Raw genomic sequence first — 15,016 nt, forward strand, 5'->3', positions numbered from 1 at the left:
TCTGAAGCAAAGCCCCTCCTGACTTGAATGCAGTTAATACTTCTGTTGTGTAATGCAGGAATACCTCTAATGGCTCTTAAGGAGTGCTTACTCCCCTGAAGGCCTGTTTTCCCCCTTTGTTGGATAGTTTGCTGTAATTTAACAGAGGTTTTTTTCCCTTCTGGAGATAATTAAAATCTGTTGTCTTATACACCATCATTGATTTGACACTCATTTCAGTTCAATAATGGTTTTATAGCTTCCTTCCTCTCTCTTTTCAGATACATATGAAGAACTTCTTTTCCTTAGGCTTTTTTTTTTTTTTTGCTGCTGCCAAATAAAATGGTTTTTACCTTCTTTCTAATTTTGCCCCTGCACACTCATCTATTTTCTTTTCACTCCATTACATTTCTCTTTGTATAGGATTTCTGATACAATTATATTCACCTTCTATTCCCTGTGATTTCCCAAGGCAGTATAAATAAGTTGTTTTACTTTGATACATTCTCTTCTTTTTCCTGCTACATTTTTCACACACTTCTATCCCTTCAGATGTCCTAAGAGGAAAGGTACTATGCAGCTATATTTTAAAGTCGTTTTCCTCCTTTTCATTTTTTTTTTTAGAAAAAAAAAGGGCTTGTTCTTTTCCCATGGGTATCTTTGCAATTTTGGCCTCTGAAAAAATTCATTTGCATTCTTTGTCAGTTTTGCCAGCTTGGCAGAATCGAATTCAGATTAGCATCTCTGAAAAGCAGAGTTATTCCTGGCATATATCAGGAGCACAAGAAATGGTTTCTCTATGGATTTTTAAAGAGATATCCCAGTGAGATCGCTCTTTTAGTCTTTCTTTTATTTCCTCTTAAAAAAAAAAAGGGGGGGGAGAGGGTTTCTCAGTTGTGCTTTCACAAGTTAAAAGACACTGTAAACTTTCAAAGGTATACACTCCAAAGTTTAAAGATATACTTTAAGTAATCTGTACACATATGTACATTTACTTATTTATTCTTACTTAAACTCCCTCTTATGATAAGATATGGAAGTGCATGAGTATTTATTTCACAGGTGAAGTGCTCACTTAAACACACAGTGTTCTGAATAGCCAACTCTGTTACCTTTTGTCCAGTGACTTTTGTGTCTGGATCCAATTCAGCGGCTGACTCTGCTGTGAAGATGGTGGTATTAATTTTTCTAATCTTTTCTTTGGCACTCTTCATGCAGTATTTAAGGGTTTGTAAATCTTAATCTTGCTTGACAGTAATCTGAAGAAATCTGTGTGAAGGAGCAATCAGTTGACTCACTGATCTGGAGTAAGAAAGTATCCAGTAGTCTTAGATGTGTGATGCATTCAAGATCTGTTCAACAAGAGTTCAAGGCATTAGGTAGTGCTCCATATGTTCAGATGCTTTTAAGTCTGCTGACAGTGCAAACTGCTAAATATATCTGCCAAGACAACGGAAAGGACATAATTGTTGACCACTTCTGAAAAATTAGGCTGCCAGCAGTACACTGAATATTTCAGATGCAGAGATAGAGGCACAGATGAAACAACATGTCTCAGGAACAGCATTTGAATACCTTAATTGCAGCATCTACAGTCTTTTCTGTGCAATTTTTCTAATTTAATAAAACATTCTCCAGTTTTAGAATCAAGCAGAACAACTGCTGCCATATCTCATTGCCCAGCCTCCCCTTTTCCTCTGCTGGACATGAGACCAGATGACAATCCCGTAATTATCAGAATATGGAACATGAAGGTAGAACAATGAGTATTTCAGCCACATCTTACTCTGATTTGGTGGCTTCTGACATTGAATGTTTCATTTATTTGTTGGGTTTTGAATGTCACATACAGTCTTCTGAAATAGTTTTGTGGGTTACATATGAACTTGCCCACATCAATCTATAAACCAAAGATGACTTGCCTGTACAATAGAAAAAATAAGTTCAAAACCAGATCTGGGTGTGTTCCTCCCACCTCTGAGTGAACACAGCTGACAAGTCCTGTTACCACTGGCTTCCTCTTCCAGATAACTCTGTGGTCTCACATGCATCAGCATCATTCACTAGAGAATTTTCATTCTGTTAGTTCATCATTGGGAAATGTTTGGAATTTGCATTGTAAAGCTGTCACCAGTTTGGATTTTGCTGGTTGTTAATAACAGCACTGTTTCTTCTGGAGGAAAGCGCTGACAATTGAGCAATTCATTCTTGACTCAATACTGATGCCGTTGTTTGCTGCTGGACTTCTTGACTTTCAGAGACATCTTTTTGCTCAGTGATGAGCTTTGCCATGCACCAAGAAAATGGGAATTATGCATTTTTCTTTTCTGAGCAGTCTTTTTGCTTGGTCAGGACATACAATATCTATGGTACAAAAACCAGACCATGTTCTGGTGTGTTGGTGTTTGCTGAGGCAAGGCCTTCCTTAGAGGAGTTATCCCCAGCTTTCCTTCACTGCAGATGGGGAAAACTCGTTGTTTGCAGTGTGTGAAAGTCTGTTTCTCTTTATTTTGTTTTCTTGTTTGTTATGATTATGGCTTTGTAGTATTTTTCTCTTTATAGTGGAATGTATTGCATAAGAATAAACTTACTCAGGAGACAGGACTATTAAATAGTTTTCAGTAAATAATCTTTACTAAAACCTACTGTCTATTTAATTATCTTTTGTTTAAAAAAGGAAATTGTGTATTGTTTCCTTATGATACCAATCTGATTTTAGAGGCCAGCAGTTTCATGACAAGGAATTCAATGAGGGCAACATTTCAGAGTAGGGCACAGCACAGCAGATGGATCATAGGAGGCCCTTTTAGTTGTCTGTCCTTAAGGTGAGTCATGAACTTCCAGCAGGTGAACAGGAAACAACTTTTCTGTAGAAGGGTGAACTCATGAGTCCAGCTGTTGAATTTCCTGCAAGGCAAGGCTGCTGCTTGTGAAGGAATTAGGAAGTACAGAGCACAGGATTCTGCCTGTATTGAAGCTTGTGAGGCAGTGGCTCAATGGTCTAGGAAATTCCCCTTGGAACAGTTTGAGAAACTTGTCTTCCTGCCAAACCCTGAGGGCTATTTCTCTGGAACACCTAAGAGGGAGGTGATGTATTTTGTTACAGATGCCTCCTGGTGCTTCAACAAAATATGTTGTCTGTAGGTGAGGTGTATCACTGGTCCCCCTGGCTCTCTTGTTACCAGATGTTTTCCTGCACGGCAAATGAATCCACAGCAATGGATGTCACTTTTTTTTTAGAGCTTCTGCACACATGCAAAGATACACAAGTATTAATGTGCTGTGAGACCTCCTTAAAAATCCTTTAGTCTATGTACTGCAGGCCTTCTAAAAACCAAAAAACTCCTATGTCTGTATTCCCTATGTGTGCCTGAGGCCCTTTCAGTGTCTAATATCGTAAAGCTACAGGTAAAGCTCTAGAGCAGGGAGAAAATCCAGAAATGTTTATTAGAAGAAAACTTGATTTGAAAACAAAATAATGAGCCTTGGGGGTAGTTTGCACTGTCTGCAGTCATCAGTGCTCCAGGTGAATGGAAAACCAGTGCTGAGGTGTGGTTATAGAGAGACACCTCTGTCTGTAGGGCTGGCAGGGGTGTTGGCTGTGCAGCTAACTGGGGGCATGTGTAACTGTAAGAGCAAATCATATTCTCGTGGGAAAAGAAAGAATAGAGATTCAGGCTTTGCAAATAACATCTGATGTTTTCAGTAGTGGAATTGTATCTGCAAATTTTAATAGTACAGGGTTTAAGGCATAGGTCTTAATGCTTTGAGAAATTTCAATAGCAAATCATTATATGAAGTAGGAAAGCTTTTTGGGGAAAATAATATTCTTTATATATTTTTCTCTCTTCCAACATTGGAAGTATCAGAATTGGCTTTTTTTTTTTTTTTTTATTAGGCTCAGATTTTCTTAGGGAAAACACGACCATATCCTCTGTAAGTAGAAGAGCTGCTGTTGTGGCATATATCTTTATTGGAAAGTGAACTTCTTTATCTAGCAGCACTGTCAACTATTTTGTTATTGAGTCTCTGCTAGGTATGTCTTCCTTTCTGCCTTCTCTGTTGCACTCACTAAGGCAAAGCTTCCTTCCCAGATCTGGTTTCATTGACACTTGCTCTGTTTCATGGGCTTTGCCTTACTGACATGTTGGCCTCCCTCATAGCTTTGTCGAGGGACAATCAACAATCCTGCCTGACTACAAAGAAATCTGTCCAGTTGGTATGCTCAGAAACTAAACCCCCTCCTTTATGCAAGGCATCCAATCTGCATTCCAGTTCCCGAGGTGGAATTGGGAACTCAGCGTTCCTGTGTTGCATTGCAGGCTGCAGGAAGGTGTATGTTTATGACTTAATTTTTCTTCTTTCTCACTAAACCTTTTTTTTTTTTTTTTTTATGGGAGAATGCATCAATTCAGACTGTAGCAGAGTCAGGATATGTATTTGCCTCACCACCAGAGTTGTTGATGAGCAGTGTGCAATTTCCAGTGCTTCCAGTAAAGGCTGAGCTCTAATGATGTTTTTAGGCTGAAGGCTGGGAGGACAGTGCTGCATTCGTCTAATAACAAACTTTGATTAACTTAGGTTGGTTTAACCTTTTTAGCCACTGAACTTTGAGGAGAGCTCTTGTGGGTTGCTACTCCTTTACAGGCTGTACAAGCAGCCTTCCTCTTCTGCAGTATAAACCTGCTTGTGCCTGGAAAGGGAGTGGGAACTTAGAGAACCTGCTCCTGCCTGCTGCAGGAGAAAGCAAGAGGAGCACTGAATGCTGGTGCCTGGTGTTCTCTGTCAGATAACAGTACATAGGAGGAGGTGTTGGTGGAAGCAATTTGTCCTTAAACATCTGTACTCTAACCTTTTCTGGGAAGGGAAGAAGTGACAATCCAAATGGAGTCATCTTGTGGAGTGCCACTGACTGCGCAGTGACCTATTGGGTCTTGCTGACCTGACTGAGGAAGTATCCAGCAGCTGTGAATGAGCTTGCTAATGGATTTACCTGTGCCTTTGAGGGCTGCAGTTGGAAAGAGAGGTTGGGGCCCCTTAATCTATGATCTGTACAACTTCTCTGCTGAGCAAGCGGGGTTCTGTAAAGGCATCTGAAATAGACATACACAAAGCTGACAGCATGCTTCAGGATGTGGGAAATGTTGGATAGAGTGATCTTCTGAGGTGCTGATGGCACTGATGACTTTACTGCTGCTGTTGCCAGGTTTATGTTCAAGTTCAGTTAATTCTTTGACCTTTCTGTAGGTGCTGCAAACAGAGCAGGACTAGCCTGAGCAGTCTGGGACTGTCTGCCCGGGACATGTGCGCACATTGGGTTAAACATTTCTGGGCATTCCTGAAACTCTGACATTCACAAAGCTAGTTAAAATTCTGTTACCTGAGACATGACCTTGTTAGCTTGGTTCACTTATGACTTGTGTGCCACAGTTTGCCTGCCAGATATAATTGAATATATATTTGTTTCATGTAGGTTTGGATAGATGAGAGGTGTAAAAAAATGGATTTTAAAATGTCGTTTCAAATAGTACATTTCTGTCATAATCTGTCAGGATTAGAGAAGAAGAGGGATGAAAATGAATGTAAGAGTCAAGACAGAAGTTGAAAAAGGAAGGAACATCTAGTTTCATATTAATCAACTTAAATGCCTAGTTTAACTTTTGCTGGAACTTTTCCATTTTAACATGATTCTAGTTCTGAAGAAAAGTACAAGTGATAATTACAAATATATTTAGGTAATCCCTTGCTTGTTTGCTGATTTTTTATCTACAGTTTTAAAAAAAGAGTTGTTTTAAGTTTCCGAGTTATAAATAAGCTAAGAATGAATAGCAGTGAAAATAATTTCTTTCTATAAATAATAATACATCTTTTTTGTAATTTTTCATGACAAGCATGGATTCTGTGTACTGGAAAACTGCAGGAATGAGTCTCTATTTAATCTTGTATTGGAGGTATTTTAATTATGAGCTTGGTCAGTCAGAAGAACATCTCTGTAATTCACTGTTGAATTTACCAGTCTTGTATTCGTATATATGGCCTGGTATGAAGCTCTGTGAGAATGACCAAAGCTCTGCAAAACGTCACTCCACCCAGAAGTAATCAAGAGTCCTGTTATTTAACCCAGGCACAGAAAGCAAAGGGGGTGACAAATCATAAAGTACCTTCATGGCTGGCACTTGGGGATACATCTGTTAACAAAAGTCTAAGTTGTCCAAAATGAGAAATGTCTTTTTTGGAAGGAGGGGAAGCTTGTTTTTCTTTTAATGAAAGAATTACTGACATATCATCCCACTGGCAGCAGTGGAATCTGCTTGTTGGCAGTTGCTGAAGAGAACATCCCATTTTGATTTAAAGATTATTTTCTGCTTCAAACAAATTCCTGTAGTGGTTCCCATGGTTAATACTCCACAGGAGTAGCAGGACAAGTGATTTACAGCTCTGCTGTTTTATGAAACACAGCCTTTTATGTGTATATTTTTCTTTATTTTGTATTTTTCCTTTGTTACATCAAGGTGCTATGGTTTTCTTTGATTTGGACTTTGTGTTCAGCATACATTCAATGCGTGTTAACCTTACACTTTTTTGTGTAAATGTTCAAACATCCAATAAGCAACTTGTCATATTTGTTAATTATTTTTAACCCTCTAACCATGTGAGTGTTCAGTTGTTACCTCTAAATGCTTTGAAATTATTCCAGGAAGTGTGGTGCTCTACCTCGTGGAAGCTTGTGCCGTCCTCTCTGAGTTTTCTTCCGAGGAGTTTTCTCCTTCACTTTGTTAGAACAGAGAACAACTTAAAGTTTTCCACTACAGAAGGACTGATTGTGGGGTTTCCAGGCTCTCCACTCTGACTTGAGAGTTCTTTTCCTGTTGCTCCCAAGGGTGCACTGAAGGGTGCTTTAAAATGGTTTTGGCAAAGTCAGGAGCTGGATGCAGAGGGAGGTTTTGTGCTGAGAAAACGCGCTCTGAAGTTAGGATGTAGCTGTTCTGTGGGTGACTGTGCAGCACCAGTTTGGCCCAGACTTGCCAGCCCTTTGGGTTTCCAGTTAGCTGCAGGTTGGTGTGCTGTGCTGGCCCTGCAGACATGTGGGTTGCTGTGGTTACAGTGAATTGGCAGCATGACTCCCACAGTAATCCTTCATGGCTGCAGGCATGGGCGGGAGCAGCTCAGATTTGTGTTGCGCCAGATCTCGGGTACATCCCTGTGTGTTTCATGATAAGGATTTTCTGAAGTGTTCCAGAAGGCCGGTTTAAGCCTGTGATGTTTTATCTGAAGATTTTCGCTCTAAAGGGAGGGGAAAGGGGAGGAAAGAGAGAGAAAGTTTGTGTTGTATGTTAGGGGATTCCAGGGAGCTCTGCCTGAACTCGTGGCCTCCCAGCCCAGTGGCTGTGCTAAGCCCAGTGCTGGGCATGATTTGTTCTGTGGGTCTGCCTTAGAACAGACCAAAAGGTCTGCTCCACCTGAAATGCTCTTGCCATCTTTTCCATGCTGCTGCTGTGTTCAAGAAGTACCAGCCTTTCCTGAAAGTTGAGATTTTAAATTCTTTAAAACTTTTTTATTTTTTAATATAAAATATTTCAACAATTTTAATAAACGTTTTTAAAATTCGAAGTCTTGTTTGCGCCAAATGGAACTCTGCTCCATCTTCAGGGAAATTTCATGTGAATTAGTAGCTGCTCAGATTTAATAAGCTACAGTTTTCTGTTCTGTGATGGAATGTTGTGTCCTCCTTTTTTCTTTTTGCAATGGCCATGAAACTTTATATTGTAAGTGCACTGGTGGATGCTCACCCAGTCATCTCAATAAACCTCTTGTTTATTGGCTTTGCACCTCTTTGATTTTATAATTTAGCTTAAGGTCTTATTAATGTACTTAAGTGTGGTAATATTTGGAGATTTATATGAATGCCTAGTGGCTTTAACTGTCTTAAAAGATTATTGTTTGCTACTCACTAGTCTATTCCACAGTTGTCTGTAGTGCTTCTTGTTGCAGAAATGTTTGAATCCCCCAAATGGAGCTCATTTGTCCTCTGTGTCATTCTGGTGTTCAGTCACTGAGGCCTTCAACCTGATCTGCAAGACTGCCACAAATGAAGCAGTTGCAATTTTGGGTGCAACCTGGAAATTTCTGAAATTTTTGCATTTGTTTTAATTTAATTTTCCTGATAGTGGATTGAATTAAGAAATTTTGTAAGCTTGAATGAACTCTGATGTGATTTTTTTTTTTTTTTTTAGTTAGAAGTTTTAACTTGCATGCTTCTATTATTTTACCTCAGAGCTTCCTTGCTTTTTACTTTTTGTTGCTGATGCTGATGTGACTCATCAATCTGGCTACAGAAACCTAACCCATGCTTTTTTTTCTTCAGGCAATCAGTGTTACTGAAACTCTGATCAAACCTTTGGAAAGATTTAGGAAAGAGCAGCTAGGAGCTGTAAAGGTTTGTCCCTCTTTTCCTTTATAAGTTTGTTTTATTTCTCTACTTGGATTGCATTTTAATAATGACATGTAATTGGCAGAAACATACTATTGTTTATGCTTCATTTGTTCACGCTTTTTTTTTGTTTCTACTTTGAGAACTTGCTTCAGAAACAAATGGAATGTGTCAAGAAGAGAAGAATGTGTCCTTTCCCTTCCTTCTCCCCACCTCCCTTATCTCCTGTGTCTGTAATAGGAAGAATTCTGCTAACAGCCTTCCCCCCCTTCCTAATGGGTAACCCTGTTCTGCTTTGTATTTGCCTGCAGTTGCACAACCAAGGGCTGAAAAATATTAACTACCTAAAGGAGCTCACTCATCCATATGCTTTTAACTACATTTTTGCCACCTGCAAGCGAGAATTACCTTTTTTTATTTTTTTGTTTTGAATAAATGACTCTCTGGCTCTGTATGCGTGGGAATAATAGGGATGAAGAGGCTGAGGACAAGATCTCATTGAAAGTATTTTTGATAAAAGCATTTGGTCATTTTTTTTAAGATTGTCACAAAGTTGTGAATATTAAAAAGAAAAGCTAAGTGAAAATCATGCATTAAGTACATACTAGATTTGGATAAAAGTAAGAAGGACAGATTTGTGTCTGTCTGCCTTCCTTGGGGTGAGAAATTTAAGTGCTTATTAAAAAAAAAAGGCAGAAAAGAAAGAAACCAGCATTTTATTACAGTTTTCTGTTGTAAAACTAAATACATTTTCAAAATACCTGCATATGGTTTATTTTACAATTTCATGTCTTCATCACCAGTGATATTTAGTGATGTTAAGACAATGTTTCACTTATGAGAGCACTGTGCATTTTGACTTTGGCAGGAATGATTAACATGTCTGCATATGATTTCAGTGTTCATGAACTGAAAATGCTCTGTGGATCATAAATCCTTTCAGTTCAATGGTACAATGAGCTTTGTACAATTTTATGGACTTGAGAGAAGCATATTAGGTGACCCAACCAACGCACAATAAAAACTTGGTCTGTAGTATAGCCAGTCTTGCAAGGAAAGAGAGAATTTTTTCTCAATGTAACCCATTGTCATAGAACCAGCTGTGTAATGAATGCGTTATTTCAGCAGTATTTTTGCTGTTAAAGAATATTGCTGGTTTTGGGGTGAGAACTAAATCTTTAAGTTATCTCATATCTTCACTCATTTCCTAGTCAGAATTCTCTTCCTGATCCTTCTAACACAAATTAAATTCACAAAGCCTACTTCTCCCATTTTGTTTGGATGGATGTTTCTTTCCTTGTGTCCCTGCATACTGTTTCTGTGAAGCTGTAGCTTTTATTTCTGATCAAAACTTTTTTTTTTCAGAATTCTGTCAAAAAAAGTCGTTTAAACCTTTAAATAGAAGTCTTACATAATTGTGTAATGTTTAAATAAAAACCCTCTAAAATATTTAGCTCTTGGAATATTCTTAACTGAATATTTATTCAATATAATCAAAACACTGACATTGGAAATATAACTCTGCTTAGCTCTGAAAACCAACCCATGGCATCTAGTGGTGAAATATATCTGCGACATTTTGTAGTATTTGCTTTAGGAAAGATCTATGCTCTACCATTAAAAAATAAAAGTTGAATCTGCTGCCTTAGATTTTTTTCTGTATATTACATCCCTTTGCTGATGAAATGGTCTGAGTTAAGCTGAAGAAAAGGAAGGGGAAGAAAGTTTAGCTTCATAGAGCTGGAAGCTGAGACACTTACTGAATTACCCCTTATTGAAAGTTGTTGCTGCACTAATCCCAAACTATGTGTGTAAAGTTTCTGGCTTTGTCTGTTAAGAAGTTGAGAACTCTTTTTTTTGTGGGGGGCGGGGGAAGGGGCACTCAAATATTCACCACATCAATGGAAATTTTACTGGTATAAACACAGAGATTCACCTATTTTCCTGCACTTTGTTCCTAATCCCCCATGTTGCTAATATGTTATCTCTAATCACCCTGATACTATATGCATATGTTCATGTTTCTCAGTCGATAACAAATATTTTTTAAGATTCATTTTTTTAAAAGAAATTGTGAGTGTCAGAGTGGGGGAAAAAATTCTGGTAGAAGTCCTTGCTGAGAAGCAAGCCTAAAGAGCCTCTTTAATGTACTGCCATCTTCAGAATCTGATGGTTCGGAGAGCAAAAATGTGTGTCTCTTGTAATATAGTACATATAGTAGTGTTCAAAATGAAAGGTTAAGAGGAGAAAAAAAGAGCAATTATGTCTGTAGAGTTTAACCAGGGGTTTGGTTAGAATACATCTATATGTGATTTCAAATCTACAGATGAGGAAAAATATTTTAATTTAACTAGTATCTTTCTGATGATTAAATCTGCCAGTTCTTGAATATGTAGTTAAATACTTGATTTTACATATTTGAGGTTGTTTTCAACTGCAATTAGATATGCTAAAAGTAGCTTCAAAACTGGTTGGTTGAATTCATGAATACTGATTTTTGCATTAATGCAGAGGAACCGAGGAATCAATTTGTTTCACAATATTTTCTACTAAATTAGATTCAGAAACTCAGATTTCCTACAAAAAGTAATGACTGTCCCTCTTCTAGTACATTGCTTTTGGTGGTCAGAGAAATAGTTTTGCATTGTGCAAATGATATTCCTACTTGTATGTGAGAGTTTTTTCTTTTGATACCGTGATATTAAGTTTTATGGATATTTTTTCTTTTTTTTGGGGGTTTTTGTCATGGGCACAATAAAACTCTGGTAGAAATAGGAATTCAGCACTGAGGTTGTTGTATAGCTTTAAAATGAAGAAATCCTATGGAATATAGAGGTGTATTTCCTTTGGGTTTCGAGCTGTTGGAATTTCTCCCTTGTCAATTTTAGAAAGTTATTTTTTCAGTGAAACTGATATTTCCATGTGATGCCTTTTATTCAAAAACAAGGTGGTCTGGATGATGCCTGAAAGTAATGAAAAATGCAATAAATCAAGAAGAAGCCAGGTTTTTTCTTTCTTAACTTAGAAGATGTAAGCATCTGTGTGATAAGCTGCACCGTAATGATGCAATGGGATTTCATTCCAAGTTAGCCTTTAAATTAATTTTTAAAATGAGATGGAGCATATTTTTCTCTGCTTTTTGGAGCTATGATTTTTTTTCCTCTTTCTTCCTGATGAACTAGAATTTTAGCAGAAGAAAAATAATAGACTTTTATATTGACACAATTGCTACTTTGTTTCTGCTTCTAGGAGGAAAAGAAGAAGTTTGATAAAGAGACAGAGAAGAATTACAGTTTGTTAGAAAAGCATTTGAATTTATCAGCTAAGAAGAAAGAGCTTCAATTACAAGAGGTATTGTTGCCTCTCTTTTTTAATGCAGGCTGGAGACTTTGGGATAGGTAAATATACTTCTGCAAATGCAGAAACAGCATTCTCAGTGGTAAAACAAAGCCATTTTCTCATCTGGAAATGTTGGTGAGAAAATCAGTATTTGCTGAACTTAGTTCCTCCACCATTTTCTGAATCAAGGGTTTTGTGTGTATGAAGCACTGAGTCTCATGTCATTTTTATATATAATTGGGGAAGAGGGAAGTGCAAACATAATGTGAAAAACTCTAAATTTCTTACAAGGCTTTATCATTCATGTAATTGCATTGCATTGTGAGTATTCACTGAATGTCCTGTGCTAACACTTGCAGCAGAGGACAGCAAGACTTTTATTCCCAAATAAAGTGGGTTTGTGCCTTTGCTTTTTCTTGTGTTTTGAAGGTTTGTTTTGGTGTTTTTTTGAGTAGTACTATAAAAAATTTGTTGACAATTTATAACTGATAGATTTGTTTTGCCTGGCATTCCTTCTGGTTCCCTCTGGGTTTATCCTCATCAATTTATTTGTAATAGTTTTTATTTCTAGGGCAACAGCAAATAGTATGTGAAAAGACTTCTGGGAAATCTTGTAGAGACTTGCTGTAGCCAGGAGGACTTCTTTCCCAGATAAGTGTAATTATGTCAGAATATTAATGCTTAGACTATAAAAAACCTTAATGTTTCCCTCAGGGATAACTCCTGTCCCTGCCCTCTACCCCATCCCAAACATTCTATGCCATTTTTCATAAAAATGGTTTATATTACTGTTAAAGTAAAAGGCAAAGTTACCCTGGAATTTCTCTACTCTTGAGTTTCACTAAGATGTCACTTCACCATGCTGCACTTGCAGCATAGACCCTCAAATGTGTAAAGAAATGTCTTTTGGGGAGTTGAGTTGTCCCAGTGAAGTTATTGGGCATGGCTCATGTGTCAGGACCTGCACTTTTGTCAAATTGATCAGCTGCCAAAGAACTTGACGCAGACAAAAAGATAAAGGGCTGATTATGATCACTTGATGAAATATGGGTTCTTGATATCAAATCTGAAATGAGACCTAACCTCAATGGAAAAATACATAATGACTCTAAGAGGCATTTTGAAGCTGTCTCAAATATAGCCTGAAGCTTTAGAGCATGTGTGAAATCTAGAATGAGCAAATAGCTTTGTTTTAAATGTCCTTCAAAGTTTCATGAGCAAAAATTCCGAAATTCTTCAGTCAGGCTCTCACATTTATGTGTTTAATTTTGAAGTATAATTGTATAAGAAAAAAGGCCCTTAGGGCATGTTGTCAGAGGAGATAGGAAACAATTTCTTGCATAAGCTTAGAGAACAGGTGTATATAGTTGCATATATATATATGTGCAATTATATATATAATTTAGTTTTATTCATGTCTAGCTGTGTCAGTTCCCGACTGGAGTAAATAGTGAGGGATAAATTTGACAAAATTTGATGAAAAACATGCCATGTTGTGGAGTGTGTCTTAACATAAACAAATTTTAACTCTCCTGGTGGTGGGATATTCCTGTAATTTTACTGAAGCATGGTGTGTTTCTCACTTCTCTCTTCCTTCAGTAGTGCACAAACTGCAATGCAACTTGCTGGGTGCATGGGGAGGCTCATGCCTCAAAAAACTGAGAGATGTGATAAAGTATGGATCTTTATCACATCTGGACTGTGTGGTGGGCCAGATGTCCTCAAAGATCCACTTCAGAGTCTCTTTCTAGGGTGTTGTGGTACCCTTCATGTATATATGATTAGAAGCTTAGCTGACAACTCAAACAATTCCTGTGTTTATAGACTGACAACTCAAACAATTCCACAGTTTATGGGATGCATCAAAATGACATGGCTTGTTGAAACATATTTGCTTACTGAAATACTTATCAGGGCTCAATTTATTTAATGGCATTTGTGGTTATGCCCCTTTAACTGCTGAGAGTTCTCCAGCACAGAGCAGTAAAGCCAAGCAGGTCTTAAGGCAAAACTGTCTTAAAGCTAATTTGGTTTATCCTCTTAAAGCACAGCAGCCACTGTTCTGCCTGAAGTATGTAGGTCCAGTATTTAAGAGAGAGTCTGATAGTAAGTCTTGTCCTTTCACCTAACCCTTTCTCCACTTCCTTTGGTAATTCACTGTAGATGCATTTTGTCTTATCTTTGTGGGCAAAGACTAAGTGTTAGTTACTTAGAGTAACCTTTTCTTTAATGTATTTTAATAACAGTTTCTATTACCAAGTTTTAAGATTAATTTAAATGAATCTTACATGTACCTTAAATAACAACTTCATAAAAAAATAGGCAGATGCTAGAAAGTGAAATATTTATATGCAGATGGATGTTAGCTGAAATGTAGCTGTTCAGCATCAATATGGTGTTGGTATTTCTGCAAAGCTGTGCTAAATATCAGCAGCAGGTAGAAAGGCTGCATTTTTAGACACGAGATGCTCTGGGGAAACTTGTGGAGTGTTGTACCAATAAGTGAACTTTTTTCCATTGCATTTCTTGCCAGTGAGAGTGAGCACAGGTGTGGGATGGGTACAACAGCGTTCTGGCTATTTAACAACAGTTACTTGGGTTATAGGGTAAAATTTACAGCACCAGAACTGTAGTTTTCAAAAATAACTTTTTCTTCCTTATTTTGATTGGAGAGATGATTTCCCCCTTTTGTAATGAATGATGCTCTTAGCTCCCACTCTCTGTTTGGACAGGTACCTTTGCAATGCTGTTAAAAGTTGGATTCCCTAGAAAAGAAGCTTAAAGCGGTGTTGCTGGAATTTTTCTAAAAAGTCTAGCCTCATGATTCAAAACAACATATGTTATGTACTGAAAGGGAATTGCTGCTGCCGTTTAAAAGTATGGAATGATCTATGTTGTAACAAATCCCTCAAATATAGTGAAAGTTGTCTGCTTGCCACTTCTGTGTGTGTGTTACCCTGAAACTGTCTGCACAATGTCTGTGAAACTTCATGAGGTGTGCTCTGTGTGCAGGCAGATAACCAAGTGGAGCAGAACAGAAAACACTTCTATGAGCTGTCCCTTGAGTACGTGTGCAAGCTGCAGGAGATCCAGGAGCGGAAGAAATTTGAGTGTGTGGAGCCTGTGAGTATCAGGGAATTCAACCTACTCTACCTTTCATAGGGGATGGAGAAGGAATGCATTTGGTCAAAGGCCAAGCTTTGCTTTCTGGAAAACACAACCAATTGAGTGACTTAACAGAATTTAAACTAACTTGTTACAGATACA

At 37.8% G+C, this 15,016-nt stretch overlaps 1 protein-coding gene across 1 annotated transcript in view; it reads left to right on the plus strand.

The window, feature by feature from the left end:
* Positions 1-15,016, plus strand: part of ARHGAP10 (Rho GTPase activating protein 10) — a 138,533-nt gene that overhangs the window by 44,953 nt on the left and 78,564 nt on the right. Inside the window, exons 4-6 of the mRNA XM_063156749.1 lie at positions 8,345-8,416; positions 11,660-11,761; positions 14,762-14,872. Of these exons, the coding sequence (XP_063012819.1) occupies positions 8,345-8,416; positions 11,660-11,761; positions 14,762-14,872 (285 nt within the window). The remainder of the gene's footprint in view (positions 1-8,344; positions 8,417-11,659; positions 11,762-14,761; positions 14,873-15,016) is intronic.

Source organism: Melospiza melodia, chromosome 5 (genome assembly GCF_035770615.1).
Source record: "Melospiza melodia melodia isolate bMelMel2 chromosome 5, bMelMel2.pri, whole genome shotgun sequence".
Classification (NCBI taxonomy): domain Eukaryota; kingdom Metazoa; phylum Chordata; class Aves; order Passeriformes; family Passerellidae; genus Melospiza; species Melospiza melodia.